At 38.8% G+C, this 18,081-nt stretch overlaps 1 protein-coding gene and 2 pseudogenes across 1 annotated transcript; 2 read left to right on the forward strand and 1 right to left on the reverse strand.

The window, feature by feature from the left end:
* LOC116117468 overlaps positions 1 to 5,335 on the forward strand; it is an 8,659-nt pseudogene extending 3,324 nt beyond the window's left edge.
* A 3,271-nt stretch (positions 5,336 to 8,606) lies between these two features.
* On the reverse strand, positions 8,607 to 10,880 carry LOC116117479 (annotated as a pseudogene).
* A 2,246-nt stretch (positions 10,881 to 13,126) lies between these two features.
* LOC116117506 (rop guanine nucleotide exchange factor 1-like) lies at positions 13,127 to 16,559 on the forward strand. The gene is made up of 5 exons (XM_031403527.1): positions 13,127 to 13,724; positions 14,077 to 14,193; positions 14,291 to 14,829; positions 15,207 to 15,560; positions 15,853 to 16,559. Exons 1-5 carry the CDS (start codon positions 13,442 to 13,444, stop codon positions 16,282 to 16,284), a joined length of 1,725 nt encoding a protein of 574 aa, XP_031259387.1. The 5' UTR covers positions 13,127 to 13,441; the 3' UTR covers positions 16,285 to 16,559.
* The last annotated feature ends 1,522 nt before the right edge of the window (positions 16,560 to 18,081 follow it).

The following is an 18,081-nucleotide window of genomic DNA, read 5'->3' on the forward strand; positions in this document are numbered from 1 at the left end:
GCATCAAATTTGCTGATGGTACAATCTTTAAACATTAGAATCGTAAAGCAGTACTTGTTACTAGAACAAAGGAGAACAGCGAATACACATACCTGTGCATGTGGGTTCTGAACTTCTACCCCACTGGATTTGTGGGATTTAGTCCACTCAACGAGAGGATCATGAATGAACGTTTCAAGAACACTCATCAAAGTCTCCCTGTGAGTTCTCAGCACTTGAAGTGTGATTTCACAAGCCTTCAGGAAGATACCCTCATAACCAGTGATCCCCAAGCCGTCAATCATGTTCTATATATATTCCATCAGATAGTGTCAGTTTTTTCAGTAGGCAACTGAAATAATTAGGATACAGCCAGAGAAACAAAAGCAAAACTATGAATAGGACATCGAGTATTTGTATGAGTTAACTAATAAAATGAAGTCCAGAAAAACAGTGATTAGAAATAAATATATAAGTACACCTTTATCTTTACTACATGATTAGTTTACTTCACCAAAAAGTTGCTAAAAATACATTTATCACAAAGGATTACATATATCCCGCACATAATTTCAAACCTTTGGCAAAATGCGAGATATTCCTAAAAGTGAATACTCAGATCATATTTCATAGATCTTGTTCTCACAGAAAAGTGGAAAAACTCGAGGATTTCTAGAATTTCAAGAATACTGATTAAAACCATAGTATCTATGGATATATGTTCTATTTATACCTGGGTCAACCTAAAAGGCACCAGCTCAGGCTTCTCCAACTGCAAACCTTTATCAAACAGGCAACTGAAATCAACATGAACACAGTCACCAGTGGTAGAGTCAAAGAGAATGTTTTCCCCATGTCGATCACCCAGCCCTACAATATGTCCAACCATGGACCAAACAGCCGTAGTGTGTGCATAGGCAACTCGGGCCCGAAACCAAGCAGCAGGCTCAGAAAAAGTGGTCAAGAACCATTTGTGAAATACTGGGGGAAACATAGGAAGGATCTTTGTCTTCAACATCTCATCTTCTGGCATTTTACCTTGGCATTGATCATAAATCCATTTAATTTGGGGATTTGTTTTCTGCCTATCAAATTTACCACAGGATATATACATGTCCTGAAGTATATGCCGGAGTCCACGAGTATGAGGTACCCATTCCACCATACCACAATCCTCGGTTAGAGGAATTACTGCAAAGGGACGAATATAAAGCTTCCTTGGACGACTTTCAGGATATTTTGCTAACAAACGGTTTATCATTGCAGTGAACTCCATCATACGAGCATCTTTCCTAAGATCATCCTTGGGTTTGCAAAGGAACGGCCGTTCAATGCCATCACTGCCCAATAGAACAATCTGAAAACACACACACACACACACACACAATCTATCCTTTCCTCCCTGGATGGTTGGCGTTTGTTGATTTTATCATCTTTCATTGATATTGTTCCCATGGTGTATTTAATGATTTTCATTACCATATACTTGTGGCTTCAAGCCAGGAGAAATGATAGGTTTGGCCCAGTGCTTTAAAGATCAATATTATGTGCTATTTGGTCAGCCGTGTTGTGACAGTCCGAGTGCTCCTGACAGCCGTATTGAGACGACATTGAGTTGAATCCTTGAACACGTTCTCGCCCATAAATATAATTACTTAAAAAATGGCAGAATATTAATATCGAGCAGCAAAATTGGTGAAGTGAATCACCCCAAATGTAGACAGTAAATTACTCGTGATGAGAGGAATCGACCCAACTAGACCCTGCTGGCTTCTTAATATTATTATTTTTCATTACTACTCTCAATTGTGTTGCATCATCCCACCGTCCCACATCTGCATACATATTGTTACAGCAGCATGTATGGGTTTGAACTTTCTGGTTCAAGTTTCATCAATGCCCAGCTGCATTGTTATGCACCCGGCATGCACCCACAATGCACCCCACACAGCTTTATCTGGTTCAAATGGCATGTTTTTGATCAAATCTCCATGGCCTCCTCCAGATGCCCATGCCTACCCACTATGTCACAAGGGCAGCAAGTGCTCAATTCTTGGCTCAATACCATATTCACTGATCATTGATTTAAAATGTCCACGGCCTTTTCCACTAGTCCTGCATGAGCACAAGCACTCAACACTGAAATAAATGTTACATATGTAGGCAAAACTTGGTACTCTTCATCAATTTGAAAACTTGTAAAGCCTCTGTTGCAACCATGGGATGTATATCCCCAATCATTGCATTCCGAGATTACACTTCTCTGCAGTTTCATCTCATCAAAAATACTACGTGCCTCAGTTATTGCTCCGCATCTTGATACATGGTGTGAGGGCATTGTTTATTGGCAAATCTGAATAACTTTCTTAGTGATAGCTGATGAATCTGCATTCCCAGGTGCAGGTCCAGAATTTGAGTAGACACACTGAGAACTGACGATAAGGTGTGCCTCAGGTTTCTCTACTTCAACTGCATCTGGCGAAGAGCTCAATTGCTCCTTTATAGTCCTCTTTCTCTCACATCCTGCTATCACTGAATTCCATGAGACCAAATTCTTTTGAGGCATCCTCTCAAAAAATCACAAGCAAGCTCTAAATTACCCATCTGAGCATACCACGATATCATTGTGTTCCACGAATGAGTATCAGGATTGGCATTTCACCAGAGATTAGAGGCCTCTTCCATACTTGACAATGAACATACCCACTAATCATAGTATTTCTGAAAAACTGTCTCGTTCCACCATTTGATCAAAGATTTCCCTTGCAGAAACATATCTCCCGCTTCACATAACACTAATCATCGAATTCCAGACACAAAATTCCTCCTAAAGTTTTCATTTCTTCTCCCTTGCTCACATACAAACTGGTATTCGATCAAAAAGCCTTCGAGCTTCATCTACTCTTCCTCTCTGACCATACCCGCAATCAAAGTATTATAGCATGCAATAAATCTTCTCTACCATCACGCCTATTCCCAAATTTAACCAGAATTTTTCCCGCTTCATCCAACTCACCATTCTTAATAAGACCAGCCACAGTGCGCTTAAAGAAGCAGAGTCCTTCAGGCATTTTCTCAAAAAACTCCATAGCACGAGCCACGTCACCATTCTGCAAAAACCCCGAAATCATAGCACGATACAAACATTCCTATCACTCCAGGCATTTCATTAAAACCCTCAACGCCGCCTCTGTCATACCATTCTTCGCATCCCACCTAATCATTGTATTCCACGAAACACTATCTCTTTGGCATTTTATCAAACAACAATCTAGCCTCCTCTAAAAACCCACTTCCACGACACGAAATATACCCGAAATCAATAAATTCCACAAAAACGACGTCTCTTCCGAGGCATTATATCGAACAGTTGTCTTGCTTTAGCCATTTCTCTGAATTTACATACCCATCGATCATCGCATTCCACGTTACAGTGTTTCTTTGTGCTGTTTATCAAACATGACTCTTGCTTCACTCAGACGGTTCGTTCTTATCAAATGGGAGATCTTTTGGTTGGCGAGTAAACGTCCGGCTTCGACTTCTTCTCGGAGGCAAAGTTGCGAGACAGTGAAGTACTTTCCGGGCAATGCATGATCCCAGTAAATACGAGAAAGATAGCTTCGAGCTTGAGCTCTTCTTTTGGTGGCCAAAACGGTCGCGTTTAGCCTCTGCATGGTTTCAGTGGAACCCCAAGCTAGCTGCTGAGCTTACCGCGTTGTTAGTAAACGGTGACACCTTGAACAACCGAACGTGCAAGTCTGAAACGGTTTCCAACATATTGGAGTTTCGAGAGCGGAAGCCGGTTGTTTTTTATGGGAATTTGATTGATTCTTTGAAACGGGGGTTTGATGGGGCTGTTATCAGGTTAAACACATTAAAAATGATATTTTAATACAAAAAAAAAAATTATTTATTCGTGTTATTTATCTACATATTTTAAATAAATAAAAACGGGATTAACATGAATATGTGTGGCCTATTTTCCTTCCATCTGATCTGATATATGAGTGCGATGTAAGATAAAAGAACATGGGTAGTCTCAACGTCCGAATTCGCCGCCGTGGAACCACAACGCCGCGGCTCCACAACAAGAGCCACAACAACCTTGTGCCATTTCCCATCTGCAAGTTTAAGCAAGCAAGGCCAGCGGTTCTCAGGTCTCTGGTAGTCACACGAGACTCCAAAACGGCCAACCGTTTGATAAGTAAATTTGTTGCAATCGTCTCCTCGTTTATAGCTCTCAACGCCTCTCCTCACCTCCTCTCTCCCTCACTCACTCACCCCCACCACCTCTCTCTCTCTCGCTTTACCAGTAAGTCACAGTTCCCTTCTCACTTCATGTTAAAAGGATGAGCTTTTATATTATTACACCATCAAATGCTTTTTTTTTTTTTTTTTTTTTCTTTCCTGTAGTTGTACTTAGAATAACTGAAGAGTCATGGTTTAAGTGGAATCCGAAGCTAGTTGCTGAGCTCATGGCGATGTTAGATAAACAGGGAAGCATGAAGAGACTGAGGCTTTAATGTCTGAAACGGTTGAAAAATTGGAGTTTCGAGAGCGGGAACTGGTTGTTTTTATGGGAATTTGATTGATTCTTACTGTAAAAATGATTTGAAAGGTGAGTTTCATGAGATTTGTGGTCTAAAACGCCATGGTTATAAGTCGATGGTTAGTGGTTTATGTGAGATGGTCAGCCCCATGAGCTGAGAATCGGGTTAAGAGATGAGAGTTGAAGGACTCAAGCCAACTGGGTTTGAGTTAGGTGTCTTGTTATGGGTATGGGAGATTAGGTTTGGTTGAGAAATGGAGAGATGTGTTAAGAAAATGGAGAGTGAAGGGCTTGAGGTTGATACAGTTTGTTCAATATGGTTCTCTCTTCTTAGGGGGCTTGCAATGACTTTCGAGAATGGTTTTATGCTACAGATGAAGGATTTAGGCATCCCTTCTCAGTAAGGACTTACATTCTGTGTTGAATTCATGTTCTACATCATGTCAATGCGCAAGACTTGAATGATTTCCAGTTTCGATAACAGAGTTGACAGGGAGTTTGAATGGGGATGAGGTTCTGTTGGTTGAAGGGTTGGTTGAATCATGTGTTTTGAATGAGGCGATGGAATGGAATTCCATGGAAGTAAAGTGGATTTGCATGGTATGCACGTGGGTTTCACCTACTTGATAATGTGCAGTGGATGGAAGAGGTGAGATTCAGGTTTAGTGATGGAAATTATGCGATTCCGCAGAGGTTACTGTGGTTTGTGGATTAGGAAAACATAGCAGTGTTGAGGGAATCCCCAGTGAAAGCTATGGTTAAGAGATGGTGATTCGAACAAATTGTCCACTGAGAATGATAGAATAATATTGGTGTTTTGTTGGCAAAGGGCATGTTGTTAAAAATGGTTATGTTGATCAAGAAATGTTATTGCTGTTAAAAATTTGGTCTCATAAAGCTTTCACTTATATATTTGATATGCTTTACACGTAGGTAAAGAACTCGTTTTCTTTACATTTCTAGAGTTCCGCCCTATCAAAAATTGTAAACCAGAAACAACAAGAGTTGAAGAATGAACAATGAGCCAGAATTGAGAATACCGTACCCAACAAATCTCAGCAGCTCTCAAACCATGGCATCCACCATATATACATCTTGCCAAGATTTCTGTGCGAGACTGCTTCAGCAATTAAGCGACGAGCCTGACCTTCTACACTAAAGGTAAAGATGGTGCTGCCCCACCCAACCACGAACCCTTGCAACCTTGCCTGAATATTACTGATGACTCGCTGCAAATATTGAGAGTATATGCTTAAATGATCAGTTCCAATTCGTGCAAATTTCCACTCAAAATCCAACTCAAGTTAAAATTTAAGAATTCAAGTTAGTAGAGATTTCTTTTAAGTATGCATATGTTATGATTATTGAGAAATTGAGATGAGATTGATGATGAATTATGCTTGTTGTTGGATATATTTGAATATGAGAAGTATATGTGATGGTTTGATGATGGGTTGAAATTGGAAGAATTGGAGAAATTTTTTGGAGTGTGTTTGCCATGTAGGTATGGTGATGCTACAAGAGAGTTTTCCTCTCATTTTGGATGGTTTTAGAAATAAATAGAATGATAATTAAATTAGGGTTTGTATGTGCACATTTCTTGTTTGATGAAATGTCTAAGAGAAGTATGAGTTGAGTAGAAACCTTAATTTTATGCAACATTGCATATTTGCATTTCATGAGATCATTTAAGTAAGAATTTTAAGCATGAGCCTCCATACGCATATATTTGTATATGTACAGAATTTTGTTTAAGAATAAAGCATGAAGAATAAAGAATAAAGAATGTTAAGAATAAACACTCTAAGAATAAAGAGAAACAAAGAAAAGTGATTAAAGAATCAAAGAAAGAAAAAGTGTTAAAAAGAGAAAAGAATAGGTTGTGCGATGGGGAACCTTGAGTGCTAAGAAGAAGTTCTCACATACACGCCACCTTAATTGAGTGGCATAAGAAGAAGAAGAAGAATTGTACGACCCGTAAGAGTGTATGTGGATGAGGGTTGTACCAAGAAGAATTCTTACATGCACACCACCTTAATTAAGTGGCCTAAGAAGAAAGAAGAATTTGTACGGTCTGCAAGAGTGTATGTAGATGAGGACTGTACTCACTCACACGGCCAAGGTTCCAAATCCATGCATCAACCGAGTCCGATCGGCAAAGAATAAGAATAAGAATGAGAAAATAGAGAATGAGAAAGAATAAGAACAAGAAAGAATAAGAAAGAATGAGAAGGCTTGAACAAGCAAAGAATAAGAGAAGAATAGAAAAGAAAATAGAAAGAAGAAATAGAAAGAAGAAAGAAAATACATTTTTGCATTATTACATGTGCATTTCATTCATGCATATTACCATGAATTCCATCATGGTTAGAAAGAATAGAAAGAATGAGAAGAAAGAATAGAAAGAAAGAAAGAAAGAATAGAGAGAATTAGAAAGAAAGGAAAGAACAGTGAGAATTAGAAACAGAGAAATAAAAGAGAAAGAAAGAAGAAGAGAATTAAGGAAGGAAAGAATTTAAGAAGGAGAAGAGTTAGGGGATTTACTTACTGAGCATTTTTATGCTCACCCCGTTGTTATTCCATGTTTTTGCAGGAAATAGGTGAGCAGCGGTCGGAAGGACGTTGACAAGCGGAGAGGATTGGCATTACTGTCGCTAAATTTTTGTACTTGTTATTTTGATATATGTAAAGAATTATGTTTTGTAAGTAAAGAAGAATTTGGGCCCAACTATTTTCATATACTAATTATGTATGTTTTTATTGTATATGTTCTAAAATATACTAGTAGGAAGAAGTTATTACAGTTTAGGAGCTGCCACGTCGCCTCAAGATAGAAAGGATACGGCTGTCATCAACCTAGTAGATTCATGTTTTGTCTATGAGTGAATGAGGACCGCACACCTGTCCAAGCCCAAGATAATTTGAAGATATTTCCTAGGTTATTAGTCAATGGGAGGCATGGAAGGACTTGCACGGCACCTACCCACTTGCAGATTTGTAATCATTACCTTAAATTCAGTAGAGGACTCCCCCTCTCATTTTCGGGATCTCTAATCTTTACTTTCATAAGCAATCAATAGCAAAGACAACCTACGAGAAAGACACTGACTTGATATTCTCTCTAAATACTCAGTTATTGTACATTTGCTTGTTATTTGCTATATACGACCTCTTGTAAACTCTCATAAATAAAAGAAACAGTGGATGTAAGAATCATTTTAGGCATCCGAACCACTTTAAAAATCATCTCTCTCATTTATTATTCAATTTTTGTATTCAATAATATTGTTTAACATTTTCCTGACTCTTGAATCAGTTAATCACGTATAATTTCTAAGAACAACTTGGCACTTTATACGTGCGAATCATTGATGTCAAAATCACGCATCAACAATATAGATGCAAAATATTTGTGAGACAGATGCAAAGCCTTTTGCCCCAAATTAAGTACATATAACTGGTGAATTTTATTTAAACCTTATATCCTGTATGTCATATTTTGGTCCTCTTTCTGCAAAATTTAGTAGTTATTTTGATATACTTCCATGTTTTACTCTTAAGTGAAGTGAATAATGTTGAACTTTCAAATTATTTTTCCTAGTATTTATGAGATCAAGCCAATTTTCATTCCTTGAGCCTTCCCACATGCTGTAGAAGCGTATGATACAATAACTGGTAAATTATAGCACTGCAAGCATTTAACTTTTGTAGACTTCAGAAGCTCATCAACAAATTATCGTTTTCTCCCTGGATTGGTTGGCGTTTGTTGATTTTTATCATCTTTCATTGATATTGTGTCCCATGGTGTATTTAATGATTTTCATTACCATATACTTGTGGCTTCAAGCCAGGAGAAATGATAGGTTTGGCCCAGTGCTTTAAAGATCAATATTATGTGGCTATTTGGTCAGCCGTGTTGTGACAGTCCGAGTGCTCCTGACAGCCGTATTGACGACATTGAGTTGAATCCTTGAACACGTTCTCGCCCATAAATATAATTACTTAAAAAATGGCAGAATATTAATATCAGAGCAGCAAACAATTGGTGAAGTGAATCACCCCAAATGTAGACAGTAAATTACTCGTGATGAGAGGAATCGACCCAACTAGACCCTGCTGGCTTCTTAATATTATTATTTTTCATTACTACTCTCAATTGTGTTGCATCATCCCACCGTCCCACATCTGCATACATATTGTACAGCAGCATGTATGGGGTTGAACTTTCTGGTTCAAGTTTCATCAATGCCTCAGCTGCATTGTTATGCACCCGGCATGCACCCAGCAATGCACCCCACACAGCTTTATCTGGTTCAAATGGCATGTTTTTGATCAAATCCATGGCCTCCTCCAGATGCCCATGCCTACCCACTATGTCCACAAGGGCAGCAAAGTGCTCAATTCTTGGCTCAATACCATATTCACTGATCATTGATTTAAAATGTCCACGGCCTTCTTCCACTAGTCCTGCATGAGCACAAGCACTCAACACTGAAATAAATGTTACATATGTAGGCAAAACTTTGGTACTCTTCATCAATTTGAAAACTTGTAAAGCCTCTGTTGCAAAACCATGGGATGTATATCCTCCAATCATTGCATTCCACGAGATTACACTTCTCTGCAGTTTCATCTCATCAAAAATACTACGTGCCTCAGTTATTGCTCCGCATCTTGAATACATGGTGATGAGGGCATTGTTTATTGGCAAATCTGGAATAACTTTCTTAGTGACTAGCTGATGAATCTGCATTCCCAGGTGCAGGTCCAGAATTTGAGTAGACACACTGAGAACTGACGATAAGGTGTGCCGGTCAGGTTTCTCTACTTCAACTTGCATCTGGCTGAAGAGCTCAATTGCTCCTTTATAGTCCTCGTTTCTCTCACATCCTGCTATCACTGAATTCCATGAGACCAAATTCTTTTGAGGCATCCTCTCAAAAAAATCACAAGCAAGCTCTAAATTACCCATCTGAGCATACCACGATATCATTGTGTTCCACGAATGAGTATCAGGATTTGGCATTTCACCAAAGAGATTAGAGGCCTCTTCCATACTTGACAAATGAACATACCCACTAATCATAGTATTTCATGAAAAACTGTCTCGTTCCACCATTTGATCAAAGATTTCCCTTGCAGAAACAATATCTCCCGCCTTCACATAACACATAATCATCGAATTCCAAGACACAAAATTCCTCCTAAAGTTTTCATTTCCTTCTTCTCCTTGCTCACTACAAACTGGTATTCGATCAAAAAGCCTTCGAGCTTCATCTACTCTTCCTCTCTGACCATACCCGGCAATCAAAGTATTATAAGCATGCACTAAATCTTCTCTACCGTCACACCTATTCCCAAATTTAACCAGAATTTTTCCCGCTTCATCCAACTCACCATTCTTAATAAGACCAGCCACAAGTGCGCTTAAAGAAGCAGAGTCCCGTTCAGGCATTTTCTCAAAAAACTCAATAGCACGAGCCACGTCACCATTCTGCAAAAACCCCGAAATCATAGCGTTCCACGATACAACATTCCTCTCACTCTCAGGCATTTCATTAAAAACCCTCAACGCCGCCTCCGTTATACCATTCTTCGCATACCCACTAATCATTGTATTCCACGAAACACTATCTCTTTTAGGCATTTTATCAAACAACAATCTAGCCTCCTCCACAAGCCCACTTCCACGACACGAAATATACCCCGAAATCATTAAATTCCACGAAACGACGTCTCTTCGAGGCATTATATCGAACAGTTGTCTTGCTTTAGCCATTTCTCTGAATTTTACATACCCATTGATCATCGCATTCCACGTTACAGTGTTTCTTTGTACTGTTTTTATCAAACACGGCTCTTGCTTCACTCAGACGGTTCGTTCTTATCAAATGGGAAATCTTTTTGTTAGGCGAGTAAACGTCGGGCTTCGGCTTCGTCTCGGAGGCAAAGTTGCAAGACAGTGAAGTTACTTTCCGGGTAATGCACGATCCCAGTAAATAACGAGAAAGATAGCTTCGAGCTTGAGCTCTTCTTTTGGTGGCCAAAATGGTCGCGTTTAGCCTCTGCATGGCTTCAGTGGAACCCCAAGCTAGCTGCTGAGCTTACCGCGTTGTTAGATAAACGGTGACAGCCTGAACAGACCGAGACATGCAAGTCTGAAACGGTTTCCAACATATTGGAATTTCGAGAGCGGGAACTGGTTGTTTTTTATGGGAGGGAATTTGATTGATTCTTACTGTAAAAATGATTTGAAAGGTGAGTTTCGTGAGATTTGTGGTCGTTTGAGCTTATAAGTGATTCTTCTTCCGTTTATGTAAAACGCCATGGTTATAAGTCGATGGTTAGTGGTTAATTTGAGTCCCTCTAATAGGAATAGCTAGAGTCTTTACTCATGCAGATAATTCTAGAGTCTTCAATGGGTTAGTCTAAAAAGGATTCAATAATATTAATGTACAAACAAATCTTTGAGTGGAATAGTTAAAACCAAAAGTCATATTCATTTTATCTCTTCTTCCATGATATATTAATTTGTACATAAATCTTTGTAAAATTTATTTATACATATAATATTATCATTTTAGTTAAATTGTAAGTAAGTTAGTCGGCCACTCGAGACATTAAAAAAAAAAAAATGGAGAAATAATGAGAATTTAATTTATTTGTGTTACATATTATTAATTAATTGCAAGTATAAAAAAAAAAAAAAAAAAGCATAAACATTTTTAGTTTATTATTGCATCCAATACAAAGAAAATTCTACAATACAGTACAGTACAGTTAGTCCCATTTCAGAGATGGGTTGAACTTGGTAAAATATCAAGTCCAATGGACCAATCAATTAAGCCCACGGCTTTAAATGACAACAAATTGGACCTAGAACCATAGAAATCCGCTGGCTTATTTCACCCAAATTAGTATTAGTCACATTGTAAGCAACCCAGTTGGCCAACTTGGGCCTCTAGGCTCAAGATGGCCCGATTTTAGTTGATTGTAGTTGACCCAAGGCCAATCCAATCTCCAACCTATACTTTATTTCAAATTAAATTAACTTATCATTAACTCCACGTTACAAAGTCAAGGTCAATTACCAAATCAATACCAGGTCAACGGTCCAGATTTCCCTATCGATTAACCAAAAAATAAAGCCATGTTTGCCACGTCACCCAAATAACACAGTCCTATTTCTAGCCTTTCACTCAAATGGAACCAAACAATCCTTTAACGTATAACTGTAACCGACCAGCCGACCTACTATTTAAACTTTCTTACTAGGTCAATGGCGTGCACGAAACTCTACGGTGCTCCTCAGTCCTCGGTCGTCGGATTCAAAATAATGCTTCCGTTATTGATCTATTATGTGCACGTGGGTCCTGCTTTGACGGCTGAGATTTAACTCATGGCGATTAAAAGGAGTTCAATTTATCTGGGTTATTTACTCACACCCATCTGATTCGATTACTTCAATGACGCAAGATAAATCAATCTCGAAGAGATCCAACCAATGGGGAACTGAAACGTGTATAATCTGGGCTGTACACGTAACGTAATCATATCCGACATCGTATGCTTCTTCTCCACACAATGTCAGACTTTTGCCCTATTAAAGATGCTCTACATCAACGAGATCTAGACCGTCCATATTTGGTGTTTGTTGTGGGCTCAGATTCTCAGAATCAATGAAGTTTAAACAAACCGAGCCTGGAGTAATCCCATGATTACTGTTGATTGTTAATTAAGCATTTAATAAGTCATGCGCTGAAAATGATGAAATAAAATATTTTCGGTTTTCGATCGGACGCTTAGAGATTCGAGACCAGGGCTCTTAATTTGAGGATGAATGCTTCGGAATTTCTTTCCCGCGTTAAAATAAGCCTCTTGTACGTATCATACACGCGCCATTCTCTCCTAAACCATCTAAAATAAACTGACGTTACGAAGGCACATGCATGTGGGCCCCACGTCTGCTCCTCCTGGCCACCTATATTTATTTTATTACATAGAAATAAAAAATAACTTTCCACTTTGCTATATCCAATAATCAATTTTTTTTTTTTTTTCTGAATACTAATTAAAAAAATAATTTAATATAAATTGAACTTTGAAACCGAAACCATCACCATCATTAGCTGATCAAATGGCTGATTAGTACTCTAATGTATTATTTAAAAAATTTTGAATTCGTGCAATCTTAATCCTCAATAAGAATAATCACTAAAAATTTATTCCTGTGTTAACTTTAAGACTTGAAAAATTAATTAAGATACACATAAACTAATTTAAATAAATTTAATCATTAAAAAAAAACTTTAAATCTATCATCAAATCAAAATAAAATTTTATGCGTTTATATATAATTGAATTGGTTTGTAATTTATTTATTTAATTATTATATGTACGATCTCTTGGATTCGAGGGTTGGCTATGTGGAAAAAGACGATTATAGCAAAAAAGACATTTAAGTAGAATAAAAAAAAAATAGAAATAGAAGACGGACGGACGGACGGACCCCACAGAAAAGGGGCGTGTCGGCTGGTGAACCCAGCAGTGACGGAAAGACAACATCTGCAAACGCCGTCTGCTTCTGCTTTTTGCTTTTGCTCCCACCATCATCTCTCTCAGCCCAGCCTCATCATCACTACAACTTCACACACGCAACAACCACAGCACATTCTTTTAAAAACAACAAAAACAAAAACAGAATCAGAATCACCTCACTCTTCACTATACCACACCACTGACCACACTACAGTTATATAAAAGAAAGAAAAAACCAAAAAAAAAGTACTATAATGTGAAGGAACCAACGAACGAGCTGAAACACAGTCTCTCTTCTCTTTCCTTTTGCTTTTTTTCTCGCTCTTTACTCTTTGGTCTCAACCGTCCGATCTTGATCAGTAATCGCCGAACGCAATGGGAAGCGTGACCTCCGATGACGAAGCCTCTGATCAGCAGAGCGAGAGGTGCGGGAGCTACTCTCTCAGCGCTGACGTCAGCGAGTCCGAGAGTTGTAGTAGCAGTAGCTTTTCCTGTCGGAGATTCGATGCCGAAGGTGCTTCCAGCTCGCTCACATCATCTCCCCGTCCGGTCGCTGGAGGTTTTGGATTCCCTGTTCCGGTTATGGTGCCGGTGATTGGCGGTAAGGATGTCGTTGTTTGGGACGAGAAGCCGGAGAAGCCTGATACAGATTTGTCAGGTACTATACTTTTATATTTTTGTTGTTTTTTTATTTATTTTTATATTACTGGTTTTCTTTTAATTAATGTCTAATTCTTGTGTAAACTGTGGTTGAAAATGGAGGAAATGAACACTAGTTCTTTCTCTTTCAGTTCCATGGCAACCAAAATTGTGATGTTATCTTCTATTAGTGGAGATCTGAATACTGGTTTGGAAGTCATAAATTGAAGTCTTGATTGAGCGGACATCTCAGTGTGTGATGTTGCTCTTTTTTTATTTTTCTTTTTTTTTTTTCTCTGTCAAAGTTATGATAATTACTTTAAGTTTTAGTTATAATCATATTTGTAATGTTTTATTTTGTGGTTCTGCAGAAGTTGAGATGATGAAGGAAAGATTTGCTAAGCTACTTCTCGGAGAAGATATGTCTGGTGGTGGTAAAGGTGTTTGTACTGCGCTTGCCATCTCTAATGCTATCACCAATCTCTCTGGTTAGCTTGAATTTCAACTTATTTATTAATATAATGTGATTATTTGCATTTTATTAACAATTTTCTAACGATGTGATTTGTGTTTTTGGCTGTTCAGCGACTGTGTTTGGAGAGCTGTGGAGGTTAGAGCCATTAGCTCAGCGAAAGAAGTCAATGTGGCGGAGAGAAATGCAGTGGCTATTATGTGTTAGTGATTCGATTGTGGAGCTTGTACCTTCCATACAACAATTTCCAGGTGGGGGTACATATGAAGTGATGGCGACACAGCCACGTTCAGATTTATATGTGAACTTGCCTGCACTTAAGAAGCTTGATGCTATGTTGATTAGTATGCTTGATGGGTTCAGTGAGACACAGTTTTGGTATGTTGATAGAGGGATTATTGTTGGTGAAGGTGGAGAGTGTGATGGCTTTTCATCATTGGTTCCTAATGGGAGGCCATCGATTAGACAGGAAGAGAAGTGGTGGTTGCCATGTCCGAAAGTACCACCAAATGGGTTGTCTGAGGATGCCAGAAAAAAGTTACAGCAATGTAGGGATTGCACGAATCAGATACTGAAGGCAGCCATGGCAATTAATAGTAGCGTGCTTGCAGAGATGGAGATACCAACTGCATACTTGGAGACCTTGCCCAAGGTACTGGTTTCTGTATCTCAAATTACGTTTTTAGCATGACTCAAAACAAAATAGTAGTGCACATTATGATTTCTGAACCTGTCACTGGTAATGATGGTTCTGTGCGAGCCCAGAAAAATGAAAACTATGAGTCTTTAACTTTCAATTTGTGGGGTCTTGTTAAATTTAATATATCAACATCCTATCAAATGAGAAAAACATTGTATCAATATTAGGAACGTGAAATCTATATGTACCATTGAATTTCTCACATTGAATATTTGGAGCATAAAAACAATGGCTAAGTATTTCATATAACATAGACATCCTCTCAGCATTTGCTTTAAGTAACTGAGTTGAGCTCTATTAAATGAATTAACATTTTGTTTTATTATCAGAGTGGAAAAGCTTGTCTAGGCGACATCATCTACCGCTACATAACTGCTGATCAGTTTTCACCAGAATGCCTTCTTGATTGCCTTGATTTGTCATCAGAACATCACACTCTTGAAATAGTTAACAGGATTGAGGCAGCGGTGCATGTTTGGAAGCAGAAAGATGAAAGAAAACATACAAATCATATGAAAGTTAGGCGCTCAACATGGGGTGGCAAGGTCAAGGGCCTAGTTGCTGACACTGAAAAGAATAACTTACTGGCCCAGCGAGCTGAGAACCTCTTACAGAGCCTGAGGATTCGTTTCCCTGGCCTCCCACAGACTGCATTGGATATGAACAAGATTCAGTACAACAAGGTACCATTGCTGGTCCTGAAATATCATATACAACTGGCTACTTATTATCCACGTCATTTCATCTCAAATAATGATCTATTATAGTGTTTTTAACATGTAGTATACAAGATATGGATTTATTTATTCGGTTTTAGATGCCATGTTGTATTTTGAACATCTTAACGGACCCATAAGTTGGAGGTTGGTGCAGTACATTTCTGTTATATAATCAGGTATTTGTTCCTTGGGAAGAAACAATGAGAATAAATGTTTTTAGAGCTGCGATATGGTAAAACTGTTCTTTTTCTTGCAGGATATAGGGCAGTCAATTCTCGAAAGTTACTCGAGGGTGATGGAGAGCTTGGCTTTCAACATTATGGCAAGAATCGATGATGTGCTTTACGTTGACGATGCTACTAAGCGATGTGCTGCTGCAGAATCACTCTCTCTATTCAGCAGGGGAGGTCTGAGTGGTGTTCCCATCCAGAAGCGAATGTCTCCAAGTCCCTTCTCTATCCAACACACCCCATATGCTTCTCCATTTGCTACACCAACCTTCTGTTCTTCAACTCCTGTCAATGGAAGCCCCGGAAGGGCACCCACATCTATGAGGAGAAGTGGTCTCAAGGAAGCACCGGAGCGGAAGCTGGAAAAACCATGCCCAGTCGAGTTTGAGAGGGTTTGGTCTTATACTGGGAACCTAAGTTCGAGACGAGCTCCTGGGGATGCCCCAGAGCGAGATTGACAAGAGTCCTCATCCAGTTCCTGTATCAAAGAAGTTGCACAGGCATTCAGGAGACTTACGGCTGACAGGAGGATAGGATATGATTATTATATCTTGTATATTGTTTAGCAGTAGGAATATCATGTTCAAAAAGTTTTGATCATGGTGTTTTTGTCAGGTGTTAGTTAAGGAAAGAAGATGATGATTTAGGCTTGGGCCATTAATGTATTATCTAATGTGTTGGTGAAGAATTTACCTCTCCATCTAAATTTGGCAACAGATTTTTATTAAATCGAGTAATTAGTGGTAACTAAATTTTAACGAGTAAACGACATGTTTCCACCCAAACTTATAGCTAAATTCAAGGTTTCACCCCCTGGTTTCATAAATACAAGATTACTATCTTTAAATTAACACCATTTATGATTTTTGAGTTCGATAATAATATAGATACTGTTATTATCAAACTACTTTTGAAAAATAAATTAAAAATTGTTATTTAAACCCTAGATTTTCAGGCCCATTTGGTCGTTTCCTAGAGTCGACGACCTTCCCCAACACCACCCATAGCACCCCAGTCCATCTGCCACCAAAACCTCACCCTCTTCTCGCACATTCACCCATCATCACCTCGATCGCCTTCCCAATTGCAAGTTTAGAGAAGTTTGGTTTGTTTGATTGTGGAGAGGCTTTGATTGGTATATTTTGGAGATTTGGGGGAATATTGATAATTGATTGTGTGTAGTTTTAAGAAGTTTAGATTGATTGTGATTTATTGATGTAAATTTATGGCATTCCCAACTCATTCAAGCAGCTTTCTACCCCATACGCGCACCAAGTGCTAAAAAAAAAAGCCCCACCCACCCACCGCCCCACTAGGCTCAAAAGAAAGGTCGGTGAATGGCAAATGGTGAGTGAGGGAAGTTCATGTCGGGGTGGGTTTTGAAGATGGGAGAATGGGGGGTCCAATGGAGGTGGTTGGGTGAATTTTCAATGAATGAGGCGATCGGAAAATGGTTGTAAAGATGGAGGTTTGTGAAGTCAAACGCCCCCACTAGGTGCAAAAGAAAGGCCGATGGACAACAAACGGTGAGTAAGGGAAGCTGATGTCAGGGTGGAGGTGTTAAAATGGAGGTGGTTGGGTGAGTTTCCAATGAGTGAAGCGATCAGAAAATGGAAAATAGCTGCAAAGATGAAGGTTTGCAAAGTCGAATGGTCACCGTTTTTCGACAATTCTAGTGTGCAGGAGGGTGGGCAAAGGTGAGGAAGAAGCAAGGAAGAGGTAGGGGGCTGTTTTAGGTAGAAAGGTAGCCGGAAAAATGCTGGACATTTGCTAATGTGTGCCGCCCCTGGCTAAAATGTGTCGGCCATTGTACAAGGATGCTACTGTGCATGGGTACAAGGATGCTACTGTGCCCCACGCATGTGTCCGCCACCCACCCTTTGGATTCAAGAATAAAATGACCATTTACCCTTTAATTGTTAACTTAAACATTTTCTGTTAATTTAAAGGTGAGAATTTAAAATTTATAAAACGGGAACATGTCGTTTACTCAATTTTAAATAAGCATACAAGTAGGCAGCTTCCAAATCTCTTGAAATCAACATACATGCCGGTCAAAAGTTGAAATATAATCATACTGACCTTTGTAAAATGGTCTTCAGTACATGATACAACAACATCATTTATTTTCTGGGCTTTAGTTCAGTACAAATAGAAGTATTGAGTTCCGGAAAACAAGAAATGAAATAAAGAAAAAGAAAAAGAACGTTGGGAAAGGAAAAGCAACACCCAACAAAGCAGATGAAAATTACATT

Source organism: Pistacia vera, unplaced genomic scaffold (assembly GCF_008641045.1).
Source record: "Pistacia vera cultivar Batoury unplaced genomic scaffold, PisVer_v2 Contig1230, whole genome shotgun sequence".
NCBI lineage: Eukaryota > Viridiplantae > Streptophyta > Magnoliopsida > Sapindales > Anacardiaceae > Pistacia > Pistacia vera.

Coding starts and splice junctions, on each gene's coding strand:
- LOC116117506 (XM_031403527.1), top strand. CDS start 13,442: ATGGGAAGCGTGACCTCCGATGACGAAGCCTCTGATCAGCAGAGCGAG. Junction 14,194..14,290: donor TGCTATCACCAATCTCTCTG/GTTAGCTTGAAT, acceptor TTGGCTGTTCAG/CGACTGTGTTTGGAGAGCTG. Junction 14,830..15,206: donor ACTTGGAGACCTTGCCCAAG/GTACTGGTTTCT, acceptor TTTTATTATCAG/AGTGGAAAAGCTTGTCTAGG.